Source organism: Archocentrus centrarchus, chromosome 13 (assembly GCF_007364275.1).
Source record: "Archocentrus centrarchus isolate MPI-CPG fArcCen1 chromosome 13, fArcCen1, whole genome shotgun sequence".
In the NCBI taxonomy this organism is placed as follows: Eukaryota; Metazoa; Chordata; class Actinopteri; order Cichliformes; family Cichlidae; genus Archocentrus; species Archocentrus centrarchus.
Window position 1 is genome coordinate 163194 of NC_044358.1, and position 14758 is coordinate 177951.

Below are 14758 nucleotides of genomic sequence, written 5' to 3' on the forward strand. Positions count from 1 at the left end.
CTCTGGGAAACCCATTTCTTAACATGATTGGCCGAATGAGGTGTCAGTCAAAATGGGCGGGTCTAGCCTGCCATATAAATGCACTTCATTCGGCCGGCGGACCAGACGCAGCCGATTAATAGGCTATGAAATGGGTTGTTCAGAGCCAATAATAACCAGAGGGTGTTATGTAGTTGTTTCAGGTGATTTTTTTGCTGCCAGTTAAGGGGTTAAATTAAAATTGGATTTTTTTAAAAACTATTTAATCTTGCACAATATATACTAGAATACATAAGTATTTATTTGATGAAAACCTCTTTTTGTCCTATCACCAATCAATAAATCAGATTAACAGATTTTTTATTTTTTATTTTTAAGGACCATCAAATCAGACACAATGATTGCAGCCCTTTTTTCATGGGAGTATTACATTAATACTTGGGCTGTAGGTGTGTTGTCTGTGTGTGTTGTGAGTTTGTTATTGTTTTAGGTACCAACTGGGACAACTACAGAACAGTAGTTAAACTTATCTGTTTTCTTGGACTTAAAAAAGGCATTAAGAATAATTATTTAAAACTGGAAAACTGCAACTTGTCAATTTTACACTTTGACTTTTATTTCATGCTGACAACACAAGCTTTAAAAAAAAACAAATACAGGAGGTCATGGGAGAGCAAACTGATGTTGGCACATGGTGCAGCATGTTGGCACGTCATTGTTCATTGTAGAGTTACAAAGTTATCAGTTCAAACATGATTTCTTAACACGACCTCAAGGTGACATTAGAGTTGGTTCAACAAATAACTTTTAGCTTTATCAAACCATGATCAACAAAGTCTGTATGTAAACAGTGATGACTGGAATAAAAGACTGAGATTGTGCAGGTACTTTGCGCAGTATCATCAGTGAAGTTGACCACCTAACAGCCACGATGACAATGATGCCTGCACTGCTCACTACAGCCGTGTTACTCACACTGCTTTCTTGGACTTTGACAGAAAGTAAGCTTCACAACATAGAGTTAAATTTTATTTTAAATGACTGTCCTAATTACGACATTAATGTCTGTTTTTAATCTTTTGTCAATGTATCATTCAGACAGTGAACTGCTTCCCATTGATATAGTCGTGAAGAACAGCTTACAAAACAAAGTTCCACTGACCTACACAACTCAAGTGGCTTACAGAGGGATCCTGCTGGGTGCAATGAAGAGACTTATGGACTCCGATGCAGGCTTTAAGTGAGATTATAACATCAATTGTCACCTCAATGTTGTAATTTACATGCTGAGATTTGTTACATTCTTTTACATATTTATCAACTTATTGATACTTTGTAGAACTTATTCAACCCAAAGAATTGTTATTTTCAAAACTGCACATCACTAGTCTAACTTTCTCAGAACAAATCCTCAAACACAAGAGAAACTGTGAAATGTACCCTTCAAAGGATTTCTGTGTAGTAAATTGTAAAATTTATTTAATTTAATGTAGTCATTGAACAGATATTGAAAAAGTTTGCAAAGAGAAGGATATTTTGAAAGACATGTCCTCTCCAGTGAGTAACTATGTTTAGCATTGATGTATGAAATTTGGTACACAAATCTAACAAACTACTAATATTAATGCATTAGACTTATATAGCACTTTTCAAGGTACTCAAAGACGCTTTACAATTTCATGCACTATTCATTCACACCTTAATCATACTTGGTGGTGGTAAGTTACTAATGTAGCCACAGCTGCCCTGGGGCAGTCTGACAGAAGTGTGGCTGCCAATTCGCGCCTATGGCCCCTCCACAACCACCAAACACCAACCACACAACCACATTCACACTAAGACGTGCAAAAAGCATCATGGAACTATGCCTTAAGCCCAATAGGAAACCCGGTATTTAGAATTAAATATGCAGTTTTGGCATTGTTTTTGACATTTATATTTGTGCTTTAATGAATTTCTAGAGATCTAAATTACTAATCTCTCCAGTTTTGTTGACAGGCTTGCCCGTGGCACCGTACCCTTGGCAGTTGTTTAACTTCTCACATTGTGTCAGTCTATTGTTATCAGCTGTGACATCATGACATTCATTTCAAGACATTATTCCTTTCCAGCAAAAATTGGTCCCACAGTACAACGCTTGAGGAAAGGTGTGCCTGATGATTTGGCTACCATTTAATTAACAGTCACTTACTTCTCTTTAATAGCAGCAACCTGTCCTCCAAATAATTTCATTTTATGCTTAAAAATATGTGGCTTCAAAAGGCTAACCTATACACCAGTTAAGTGTCGTCCATATATTCTGTACATTCTGTGCTGTTGGTAATCCATCTCTAAGTAATTAAGATGAGTTTGAACTACTTTGACAGACACTTTAAATCACATTCGATTAAACCGTAGTGGCTGTACTAATTATTTAGATGGTATAATTGCAGAGGCATAAAATCAGCACTGAGAAGATATCTGGGTGATGGATAGGACAGGGGGACACAGGAGGATGCTGTTTTTTTTTCGTTGCAAACTGATGGTCACTGCTTAGACTTTATGGCTATTTATGGCCTTAAGTGTCTGTTTATATTTTTAAAGACTATAAGGCCCCATGTAGACATTACATATACAGCACATAACACAAAAGTAAGCTCTTTCCCACACCCTAACCAAGTTCAGATAACATTTTAAGAGCAAATGCAAACACAGTTTGTAAACAGTTGCCACTTAATGGGGAACGTCATGAAGAAGCTTACATACTCAGCCTGACTGCTGTTGATGATAAATTCCTAGATCTAAGAGGATATTCTTTTTTTCCTTTTCCATCTCTCTGTTTTTTCTTAAAATCATAGATTCACTTACTCTGAGAATCTAAACTACGGCCCTTATCTGGAGAGTGTAAATGGTGTGGCTGGAAACAATGAAGACCATACCTACTGGGAGCTGTTGGCCAAAAACTCAAATGGTGAATTTGAAAGAACCGATGTTGGTAAGCTCATTATTAAACGTTTCTGGGCATTTCTTGTATAAATCTAGCTCAAATGATTTATTAATACATCTATCTAATATTTCTAATACTGATTTGTTTGCAGGTATTGGTTGTTACATTCCCAGTCCATATCAGCAAATTATCCTGAACTTTACAAAGTGGTAAATTTTCATCAGTCAGTATGCAACAAAATGGCATGACAGACAATTCTGGAACTGACTGATTAAATTTTGATTTTATAGATTGGTAGCATGCTTTTGTTTGTTGCTTAGTGACAATAAATATGAATAAAACCTCATTACAAGTGTTGGTGTTGTTCTGCAAGAGGCATATCGTATTACAGATATGGTAGCATCTGGCATTTTTGCAATTTGAACGTATCATTGTCGCTTATAATTTAGCACAAGTGAACAGATGGGGAAAAGGCAATAATGTGAAAAATTAAATAAAAGTTTTTAAAAAATAGATACTAGCAGAAACAATAGACAAAATATGCTTTCTGGTTGATTTAGGTACATTATTTTTGTAAAAAAAAAAAAGAAAAGAAAATCATTAAGTGTGGTTATTGACCTAAACAAGTAAAAAATATTTGAAGCTTTTTTCTTGTTGGGGTAGTTAAAGGATTAATCATAACTGGGTGTCTGCTGAGATACAGGTAAAGGATAATTTTAAAGGATTATTCCAGTGGTTTTGCACTTTATTTTTAAAGTAAATAACCACTATCCCACTGGTGCCAGTCTTTTCCCTTACAGCCACCTATATAATTTTTTTTAGCTTTGTCCCTGTGTACTGTTTTTTCTTCTTTACACTGTTCAGAGGAGGAACTGGCAGCCAGGTTCCACATCTTTCTTCCATTAAGACTCTGTCCTCAGGTTTAATAATGTAGGAAGTGTGAAACTGGAAAAAAACAAAAAAAAACACAATTACTATTGTAAAGTACAATCGTTAAATTACATATTCTATATAGACTGTATCCTCAACAGGATAAATTAAATCAACATTATGCAGCACTTTCATTGCAAGAGTAAGCATGACTAAACTCTGAACATGTGGTTCACTTGTTTATCAAAGATTAGATTAGATTAGATTAAAAGACTTTATTTTTCATTATATGTAAACATAGCGAAATTTGCGTACCAGAACACCCATCCAAGAAGACAAACAAACAAACATGGGGAGATAGATGAACTGTGGCCATGCTGCCCCCTTCTGGAGGCGCTGCCATTAAAAAGATGGAAACAATAGCGAAAACATATAAGGATAAATGAGGAAAAAAATCTTCTCATACTTTGTGTACATACACATACACGGTATAAGTTTACAAAAACCTCTGCAATAGTGCAGGAAGCACATGGCATAAAGCATGGGAGCACTAGGGTGTGGAGGACAGGGATGAAGGGTGCCAGCGGAGGCGAGGGTGGGTGGGGGGTGGGGGGTGGTCGGGCTACTGTGAGCTGACTCAAACTCCCCTCCTCAGCTAACAGTTCTGATAAGAGGTGGAATGTTCATCAACAATTAGGTCAAGGGAGATCAATTCAACACAGATCAGAAGACAGGACAGCGGGGGTGTAGAGCATCTGTTTACAAAACATCCAGGAAAAAAACTGAGATAAGCAGCAGTCCAAGGCCGCCAGGGAGCCAAATTTCTGATTCTACAACTTGTTTTTCATACAGGCTGTACTGAATAATTTGTTGACAGCCTTTAGTCTTTCTGGCACTTCTCAGTGGCAAAAAAAAGAAAAAAATCCAATTATCCAAATCCCCTTGGTTCATTCCTTCGCTGTGCAGAAACAGATACATACTTCTCCAAGATCTTACCCCTCCGAATCAGCTCCAGATATACAGCGTTTGAGTTGAATCTGTACCTTCCTGTATTCCCATCAAAGCAGCCTTACCAAGGCCCTACAGCTGCCTAGACTTCCCAAATTGTAACAAGCCAGGTATCTCCAGGACCAATTTGGAGAAATCCTAGTGTCAATAAGCCAAATGTGCATGTCCTCCATTGACAGTACGGCCAGGCACGTTATCTTCCACCCACCCAGGAATCCATAATGTAGCCAGCCGGGAATGTCAACTGGATAGGAAGTTGACATTCTTTTCCCCCAATCTTCTCATGGTGAAAAATTTGATCAAAAAAATGGTGTTGAGAGACCAGCTGACCAGATCCATAATTATAAATTTAAGTTCAGAAGTTGTGTGAAGAGACGCTCTAAGCAGCAAAGCAGGGTAAAAAAGGAAGGGTTGGGGAGAGAAGAAAAGTGCGTCTGTTCTTTTTTTTTACATCTAATTTTGTATTGCGCAGTTTTCACTATATTGTGGGATTTTCCAGTACGCAGGTATTTATATAACTCCCCATAACTATCTTCATCACTTGGATGAAGAGACCAGTTACGCCTACACCTTTAGCGGAAATAGAAGTTATGGCCAAGGGCGAAGAAACTGCACCACCTGATGAAACACACTCAGAAGTGGTGCCCTCAGAAGCGCTGTAATGCTTTTCTTGGCTGTGCACCACTGTACATTTGTCTCATCGCCATCAGTACTGCATAGCTACATAAGTCATCATCTTCCATCATTCAAGTTGTAGTAAGAGAGTGGGAAAGGTTTATAGGAGTGTGGGAAGGGTTTATAAATCCTTAAAATATACATAAACAACAAAATAAATCTAACACTGCTACTTTGTGGATTTTCACTTATCGCGGGGGTCTCTGGAACATAACCCCCACGATAGATGAGGGATCACTGTATAGGGATTAAGTATTAACCAAGGGTGATATGGTGGCTAGCACATGAGAGATGGATGTCACCCATTGCTTAGTAAAGCCTCCAGCTGAAAATTTTTGCCACTGCCATCCCAGTGTTTTGAAACAGGACGCAACAAGTGAAGAGTTAATCTGCCTGAGAAACTGAGACACAGCTTGCTTAGAGGGTAGCCACTGCCAATCACAAGGTAGGTACTCCCTGAAAAGTATACTATGCTATTTGATTTTAATTTACAAAATGAACATGTTCAAACTTGAAATTAGCATCTGAGACCATAAACTTTTTAGGGAGGTGTTTACTGAATAATCAGGTCCCATCTTATCTTTAAGACCTCATAGTACCATATCACCTTTATAGAGTACTTTGCTCTCAGACTGCTGGCTTACTTGTGGTTACATCACTCTGCACTTAATCATTAATCTCTGTCTTTCATGGCATGTCTTTTATCCAATTTCCATCCCCTCACCCCCACCCAGTAGTGGCAGATGGCTGCCCCTCCCTGAGCCTGGTTCTGCAGAAGCTTTCTTCCTGTTAAAAGAGAGTTTCTCTTTCCTAAGTGCTTGCTCATACAGGGTCGTCTGATTAATGGGGTTTTCTCTGTATTATTGTAGGGTCTATACCTTAAACTATAAAGCAACTTGAGGCAACTGTTGTTGTAATTTGACCCTATATAAATATTGAACCCTATATAGGTTGAATTGAGTAAATCAAGGGAACCAAGGGCTGTTTTCATGAGTAAGTAGAATTGAATGAAGCATAAATGTATAAGACTCATATAAATTTATTTTTTGTATTCTGCTGCAGTTGGGCCCATAAGTATTTGGACAATGACAAAATTTTTGTCATGTTGTCTTTTTATACCAATTAAATTAAACAATCAAGATGTGACTGATGTGCATACTTTCAGCCTTAATTCAAAACATTCTGGTTTAAAATAACAGATAAACAAGTTAATGGTCAGCCAACTTCCTCTTTACAGAGGGGCATGAGTGAATTCTGAATCTTGCACAGAAACACAATGTACTTATACCCTTTTACACCCCCTGTTCTCCCCTCCTTAACCCAACCATAGTGAAGAGGAGATTCTCCCCCAGTTACATGTCCCTACATAAGGAGAGACTAACCAAAAGGACAATAAAACTAACAAATGTGACCCCCATTAACACAGGAGATCCTGAGAGAGGAAGGGTGTGTGTAGGTTACAGATAAGGGAATGGAGGTCACGTCTGTGAGATGCGTCACTGCTGAGATCACGCGAGAGCTGTGCGTAAGTAATATGGCGGTATAGTAAACAAACCGGTGCAACTCAGGTAAATCAAACCAATATATTTATACCAAAATAGAATTATTCCTAATACTAACATCTGCCTATTAATTCTTTCAATATAACAAACTGGACGAGGAAACATTGTACAGCCTGGAGAGCTACGTCGACGAGTGCTTTGACAACTTCGTGATGGGCAAACCACAAAAAAATCCTGCTACCACGGCCACACCAACTCCTAAACGCACTCGTTCCGAGTGCTCAACAAGCACATCCACATTATCCCCAGAGAAAAGCTTCACTGATGTCCTGGACTCCATCGACAAGAAGCTAACTAGCCTAGATGCCCGACTTGCCTTGGTGGAGGTTTTACACAAGGAATTCCAACAGCTGAGGGTGTCGTTGGAGTTTAGCCAAGAGCAGGTGAAGGCGCTTGCTGTCGAGAACCAAACGCTGAGGGACACCGTGAAACAACTCACCGATGGGATGACACAGCTGACCGGGGAAAACAAGAAAATGAGGGAGACCATTCTGGACATCCAGGCTCGGAGCATGCGGGACAACCTCGTCTTCTCCGGGATCCCAGAGCAAGCAGAGGAGGATGCCGAAGCCTCGGTTCGCGAATTCCTCCAGCATCAGCTGAAACTCCCGAGTGAAGCGGTAAAAAATATAACTTTCCATCGTGTTCACCGGCTCGGAGGTAAGAAGCCCGATAACAAACGGCCTCGGCCAATTGTAGCTAAATTTGAACATTACAAGCAAAAAGAGCAGGTCAGGAGTCGGGGCAGAGAGCTGCGTGGAACACACTACAGTGTTAATGAACAATTTCCAAAAGAGATTCTCGATCGGAGGCGTGTATTATTTCCAATAAGGAAGAAATACATCACTGAGGGCGTCAGAGCTACGGTAGCTGTAGATAAGCTTTATGTTAACGGTCAGCTGTACAGGGACCGGGAGGTTACCCCATGGCTTTATTAGGAGCAACTTCATGTTAATTTAAAGCATGTAATTGATTAGATAAGAGATAAACTTAAACCGCGGCCGGTCTACAGGTCTCTATATAACAATTAATGCACAGCTCTTTGTTTTGTTATCATGTTGTTTTTTTTTCTTTTTTTATGCTTGGCTCTTTGGTGTTTGCACTGTTTCATTTCTCTCTCACTTTACACTCCTTTTTCTTCTTCTTTTTTTGCACCCAACATGTTTGCCACACGGACATACAGCACACACACTGCCATACAGGATACACAGTCATGCAGGACACGTACACATGCGCACACAAGGTCATGGAGGACACATGCGAGGACGCGCGCACACATCTTTAGTAAACACACAACACTTCACCTGTTAATCTAAACATGAGCACACTCAAGTTTGTCTCATGGAATGTACGCGGAGTTGGTTCAAGGGAAAAGAGAGTGAAAATTATTAATCGGTTAAATGATTTACAGGCTGACGTTGTGTTTCTACAGGAGACACATGTGTCCAGAACATCTGCGCACACACTCTCCTCTCCACAGTTCCCTCACATGTACTCAGCCTGCTACAACTCCAAACAAAGAGGTGTAGCCATATTGATTAACAAAAAGATAAACTGCATCATTAGAAATACTACATCAGACCCAGAAGGTAGATTTATAATACTCAATTTAACTATTCAAAATATAGATTTATGCATTGCTAGTATATATGGGCCAAATGTTGATGACCCCTCCTTCTTTCATACCTTCTTCACTTTGCTGTCCGATCACTCTGACACCACACTTATAATAGGAGGAGACTTCAACCTGGTACTTAATGCAGATATTGACAGGCTCAGTACAGCAGTGAGTCAGAGGAACTGGCAGTCTGCAGACATTCTTAAACAGTACATGAAGGATTTTGGTCTTTGCGATGCTTGGCGTTCACATCACCCCACTCTGAAAGATTATAGTTTCTTCTCACCAGTACACAAGTCTCACTCCCGCTTAGATTACTTTTTAGTTAGCAGCTCCATGATGATGGATATCACAGACACTCAGATTCACCCTATCACTATCAGTGATCATGCACCGGTGTCTATGTCTCTGACACAGAAAAGAGTCACACCACCAACCAGGAACTGGAGATTTAATACATCATTACTTAAAGAACAAGATTTCATTAATTATTTCAAAAAGGAGTGGTCAGCATATTTAGAAAATAATGATCAACCTGGAATATCACCATGTGTTCTTTGGGAAGCAGGAAAAGCAGTAATGAGGGGCAAAATAATATCTTACTGCTCGCATAAGAAAAATAAAGAAAAAGCACTTGTGTTAGAATTAGAACAGAAAATTAAATCTTTAGAAACTGCCTATGCCGCTTCACCACAAGAACATATAATTAACAACATGAGGAAACTAAAACTGGAGTTAAATGAAATAATTGATAAAAGGACACAATTCATGTTGCAGAGGCTGCGTTTAGAAAACTTCGAACATGGAAATAAATCTGGAAAATTTTTGGCTAACCAGTTAAAACTAAATAAAGAAAAAACAGCCATTTATTCTATTAAAGACTCAACTGGTAATATTACCCACGACCCACAACAAATAAATAACTCTTTTAGAGACTTCTATGAAGCCTTATACTCATCGCAGATTAATCCATCTGATGCTGAAATTGAAGAATATCTTAATAACATTAATCTACCTAAACTAAATGATGAACAGGCCGCGACTCTTGATTCGCCTCTTTCATCATCTGAATTTTACGAAGCAATACAGCATCTCCCAAATAATAAAGCCCCAGGCCCAGATGGTTTTCCAGCAGAGTTTTATAAAGAATTTTGGTCTGTGCTAAGACCCTCTTTTCTCAGAATGGTGGCTCAGATTCAGAGCAATCATGCGGTCTCTCCAAACATGAACTCTGCTAACATTAGTCTACTTCTTAAACCAGGCAAAGACCCCACACTCCCATCCAGCTACAGGCCAATCTCTCTGATTAATGTAGACCTTAAAATAATTTGCAAAGTCCTTGCCAGAAGGTTAGAAAAAATCACTCCATCTATTATACATCCAGACCAAACAGGTTTTATCAAGGGTCGGCACTCTGCCAATAATACACGCAGACTGATAAATATAATAGATTACTGTTCTATTAATAAATTAGAAACCACAGTTGTCTCTTTAGATGCAGAGAAGGCATTTGATAGGGTAAATTGGAAATTTCTGTTAGCAGTTCTACACAAATTTGGATTTGGTTCATCCTTCAAAAACTGGATCAGAACATTATACAGCTCTCCAAATGCACGTGTTAGAACAAATGATCTTATTTCCCAAAGCTTCAGTCTGCAGAGAGGCACCAGACAGGGCTGCCCACTTTCTCCTTCACTCTTTGTCATTTTCATTGAACCACTAGCAGCAACAATCCGACAAAATGTAGATATTAAAGGAATTCAAACAGAAAACACAGACCATAAGATAAGCCTTTATGCTGATGATGTATTACTTTTCCTTGAGAACTCACAAACTTCTCTTCTAAAAACAATCACACTTATAGATAAGTTCTCATCTATATCAGACTACTCCATCAATTGGAGTAAATCAAACGTTTTACCTCTAAATTGTAATTTTCAGAACACCACGACCACCTCACTACAATCTGGCAATATTAAATATTTAGGTGTTAATTTTTCCCCCAGGCTGTCAGACCTGGTACGGTTGAATCATATTCCTCTATTAAAAACAGTAGAGGATGATCTCACACGTTGGAACTCTCTACCTATATCTATCATGGGGAGAGTTGCCACAGTAAAAATGATGATTTTGCCTAAAATCAATTATTTGTTTTCACTGATCCCTAATAAACCTTCTGTTGCCTGGTTTAAATCTCTAGACTCAAACATTTCAAAATTTTTGTGGAAAAATAAAACCTCAAGAATAAGTTTAAAAACTTTACAAAAGCTAAAATGCAGTGGTGGTCTAGAACTCCCAAACTTTTATCACTATTTCTTAGCCAATAGATTACAGTATATTTCAAGATGGATCAAATCAAGCCCTTTAGACAGCCCATGGCTGGATTTAGAACAAACACTCTGTGGAAAAGTGAAAATCTCTGACTTACCTTTCATTAGCGTCAGTATTAAACATCATAGCGGTTTTAAAAGTCTTAACATAAACACCTCTCTGACAGCCTGGTGGGAATTCTTAAAGATAACAAAGTCTTCACTTATCCCATGTGAACTGACACCCATTTGGAACAATCCAGATATATGTCAGAAAAAAACAGTACTGAACTTCTCAACATGGCAAGAGAAAGGAATAAAGAACTTAGAACATGTTATTCACGATGGGACCTTTATTTCATTTGAAGAACTTATTTCCAAATATGAAATTAGCAATAGCAAATTTCTCGAATACCAGCAGTTGAGGTCTATCATACAGGCAAGGTTTAATTTAAATAATTTAAAATTAGAAACCCCTGTACTGGTAACAGAATTTCTAAATCTTTATACCCCTAAATTACTATCAAAAATATATAAGTTATTATTAAAAATTAATGATTCAATATCCCTCCCAACTACAAAATGGGAGCGAGATCTTTCCATTAACCCAGAGGAAAACTTCTGGACACAGATATGTTTAAACACTTTCAAAATGACTAAAAGTCCGAATTTACAACTTATACAATACAAAACTCTCCATAGAATACATTATACAGGACACAGGATGTTCCAAATGGGCCTCAGAGACACAAATATATGCACCCACTTTTCAGGCAACCATACTGAAAACTATATGCATGCAGTTTGGTCTTGTACACCTGTTCAGAGGTTCTGGCAGAGGATATGTGAGGAATTATCCACATGTTTTAATTGCGATATCCCAACATCACCAAAACTGTGCATTCTAGGTGATTTAAGTGAATTAAACATGGAAACAAATATATCACACATAGTTCTTACTACCTTATGCATCGCTAAGAAAACTATCCTCATGAATTGGAAATCAAAAAATGATTTATGCGTTACTCACTATAAGAATCTACTTTTAGACCACATTAGTCTGGAAAGAATGTCTGCCACCTCTAAAAATCAACTGGCAAAATTTGAATCTCTCTGGTCCCCACTGATCAGCTCCATCGCATGATGGGGGTGACGAGCTGTGGTCTAGTTTCATGGCACACCCGGTAGGTGGCTGGGGGTGGGCCGGGGGGGGCCTGGGTGTATGATGGCTCTGGCCTGGAGGCGGTGGCTACCGTTTTGTGGTTTCTGTGTCCGGGCCCTGGTTGTTGGTGGTGGGGACTTGGATGGTGCTCTTATGGTCGTGGGGTGTGGGGCTCGGGGTCCCGTGGTGGCGGTGCTGGCCCCGTCCGGGTGGCCGGCTTCCTCTGTGGGGGCCGGGGTGCGGGGGTCGGGGCCCTGGTGCCCGGGGTTGCCCGTTTCCTGGCTGGGCCCCTCCCTGCGCTGGAGGGGTCTGTGCCCCCTTGGGCGCGCCGCCGTGTGGGGTGGGTTGGCTGTGTCGGGGTGTCTGGCTGGCATTCCGGGATTCTGGGTGCCCTCCCCCATGGGGTGGTGGGGCGCTCAGGTGAGGGAGCAGCAGTTGCCCCACACGGGGCCGGTTGGTTCTGACTCAGGACCACTGTGTGCGTGTGTGTGTATGTGTGAGTATGTATGTGGGGGTGTGTGTCTGTGTGTGTGTGCGTGTGTGTACGTGCGTGTGTATGTGTGCGTACGTGCGTGTGTGTGTGTGTGCGATATTTGTTGTCCTTTGTATGCATGTGGGGTGTGTGTTGTGTCCTGTTTGCAGTGGGGGCAGTGGGTGCCGGCCTGGAGTACGGTGGCGTCCTGGGGGTGCGGTCACCTCAGGCCCTGGACCTGCCTTCCCTGGGCTGCGGGGGGGTGTAGGGAACTGGGGTGCCTAGTGAGCCAGTAGCTAGCTGGCTCTCTTCCTCCGGGGGGTAGTCCTCTGCCTCCCGGTCATATTTATCCTGGCCCCTCCCCTCCTCCCACTCAGTTTAACATCACATTATGCACACATAGGTTCTCGGGGGTGGGGGGCTCGTGCTGCAGTGAGTAGGGCCATCACCTCGGCTCTGCTCGCTGTGCTGCGTGATGTCCCACTCCTCCTTTTTTAATTGCATTATACAGCTCACAACACATCATAGTACATATAGGGCCTTGGGGGGCAGGTGTGTCACACAGTGGTTAGTGGGTGGCACTGCTGAGGTGGCCCCACTTGTCTGTTCACTGCTGCCTGCACCTCAATTTTATTTACATTTTAGACATTGAGGGCCTTGGGGGGACAGTGTGGATGGGCGCTGTTATTCAGTGCTCATATTACATCTGTCCCTCCAATTTTAAAAGCACTGTAGTTTTCACACAGCCATACACATTCTTCTCAGTACATACATTCACATCACCCCCCCAACACGCTGAGTGGGAGGAGGGGGCGGGCGGGCCTTCTCACACCCCGGTTCCATGCACCCCGCCTGGGATGGGGACTGGCTCATTGTTCGGGGCTGAGTTGGCTGCTTCCCTGGGTTGCCGCTGGCTTGGTGCTGGTACCCGCTCTCCCACATTAGGTGTCCATGTATGTTACATGTGCGTATGCATGAGTGTGTGACTGGTGCATGCGAATGTGCGTGCGTGTGTATGTGCGTGTGTGTACATGAGGGAATGACTGGTACGTGTGTGTGTGTGTGTACGTGCGTGCTTGTGAGAGTGTGTGTGTGTGGACAGCTGGGCCTGGGTTGGTGGCTTGCCAAGCCTTGGCACCGGTGGGACACGGAGGGTGGGAGTTACCCCTCCCTACCGCTCCACGCTGCTCCCCACTGGTCGTCACTGCCGCCCCTGGGGTGTGGGTGCCCGTGGGTCCCGGGATGTGTGGTCGGATGTCTCGGCATGGTTTTTGGCCTGCTCCCTTGGCGGCCGTGACCTGGGGGTGGCTTGGGCCTCTTTGGCGCGTGGGGGGGCTCTGCCGGGTGTCGGGCTGCTCTCGGGCGCTTGGGGCCTCGGGGGCCGCATGCCTGGCTCGTGCTGGGGGTGCCGGCCTGCCGGGGGGGGTGGGCTGCCCGTCGTCTCTGGCTCTCTGGACTCTAGCCCCTGGATTGTGGGGGTTCCGTCTGTAGCCTCCCTCCTTCCTCTTCTGGGGAGTGTACGCGGTTGCCATCGGGATGTGTGGCCCCAAGTCTTCTGAGCTCCTGTGCTGTGGATGGCCTGGGTCCCCTGGGTCCTTCCCTATCTACCTCTGGATCGCGGGGGGCATGGTTGCAGTTTCTCGCCCTCATTATCGAATACATTGCATGACAAAGGCGCATACACACACATTACTACAAACAATAAACTTGTGTGTGTGTGTTTGTGTGTGTGTATATGTAGGTGCATATGGGTGTGTGTATGGATGTGTGTGTGTGTGTGTGTGTGTGTGAGTATATCAACCCCTTTATTTATTTATTTATTTATTTTTTTTTCTTCTATCTCCTTTCTTCCTTTTCTCCCCCCCCCCCCCCCCCCCCCCTTTTCTCCCCCCCACCTCCTGTTCTTGCCCCTTCCTTGTTGCCTGTCAGACTTGGCATGAATAACTAAATAAAAAGATAAATAAATAAAAATAAAATTGCAAACATTAACAAGAAGAGCCTATAGGAAACATATAGAGCTGTTCTTGTCAAAGCAAATATGTTTGGTACATCAGTGCATTCGGATCATCATTCCGATTGTGAAAGATGCCAGACATGACAGGCTAAAAAAAAAAAACAGATAAGGGAATGGTCATCTGGACAGTTTTTACAACCTACCGGTCACTTCATGGTCACAC

General features: G+C 41.8%; 2 protein-coding genes across 2 annotated transcripts; both read left to right on the forward strand.

The window, feature by feature from the left end:
• The first annotated feature begins 890 nt into the window (after positions 1–890).
• On the forward strand, positions 891–3166 carry LOC115789983 (transcobalamin-1-like). Its single transcript, XM_030743604.1, has 4 exons — positions 891–980; positions 1078–1219; positions 2817–2953; positions 3057–3166. The coding sequence occupies exons 1-4, from the start codon at positions 911–913 to the stop codon at positions 3116–3118; spliced, it is 411 nt and encodes a 136-aa protein (XP_030599464.1). The 5' UTR covers positions 891–910; the 3' UTR covers positions 3119–3166.
• Positions 3167–6991: 3825 nt separating this feature from the next.
• LOC115790040 (uncharacterized) lies at positions 6992–7958 on the forward strand. Its single transcript, XM_030743685.1, has 2 exons — positions 6992–7026; positions 7133–7958. The coding sequence occupies exon 2, from the start codon at positions 7173–7175 to the stop codon at positions 7956–7958; it is 786 nt and encodes a 261-aa protein (XP_030599545.1). The 5' UTR covers positions 6992–7026; positions 7133–7172.
• The last annotated feature ends 6800 nt before the right edge of the window (positions 7959–14758 follow it).

Excerpts from the sequence above, each read along its gene's own strand:
- LOC115789983 (XM_030743604.1), top strand. The coding sequence starts at position 911 with ATGACAATGATGCCTGCACTGCTCACTACAGCCGTGTTACTCACACTG. Across the intron at positions 981-1,077 it reads TTCTTGGACTTTGACAGAAA|ACAGTGAACTGCTTCCCATT; the intron begins GTAAGCTTCACA and ends TGTATCATTCAG. Across the intron at positions 2,954-3,056 it reads ATTTGAAAGAACCGATGTTG|GTATTGGTTGTTACATTCCC; the intron begins GTAAGCTCATTA and ends ATTTGTTTGCAG.
- LOC115790040 (XM_030743685.1), top strand. The coding sequence starts at position 7,173 with ATGGGCAAACCACAAAAAAATCCTGCTACCACGGCCACACCAACTCCT.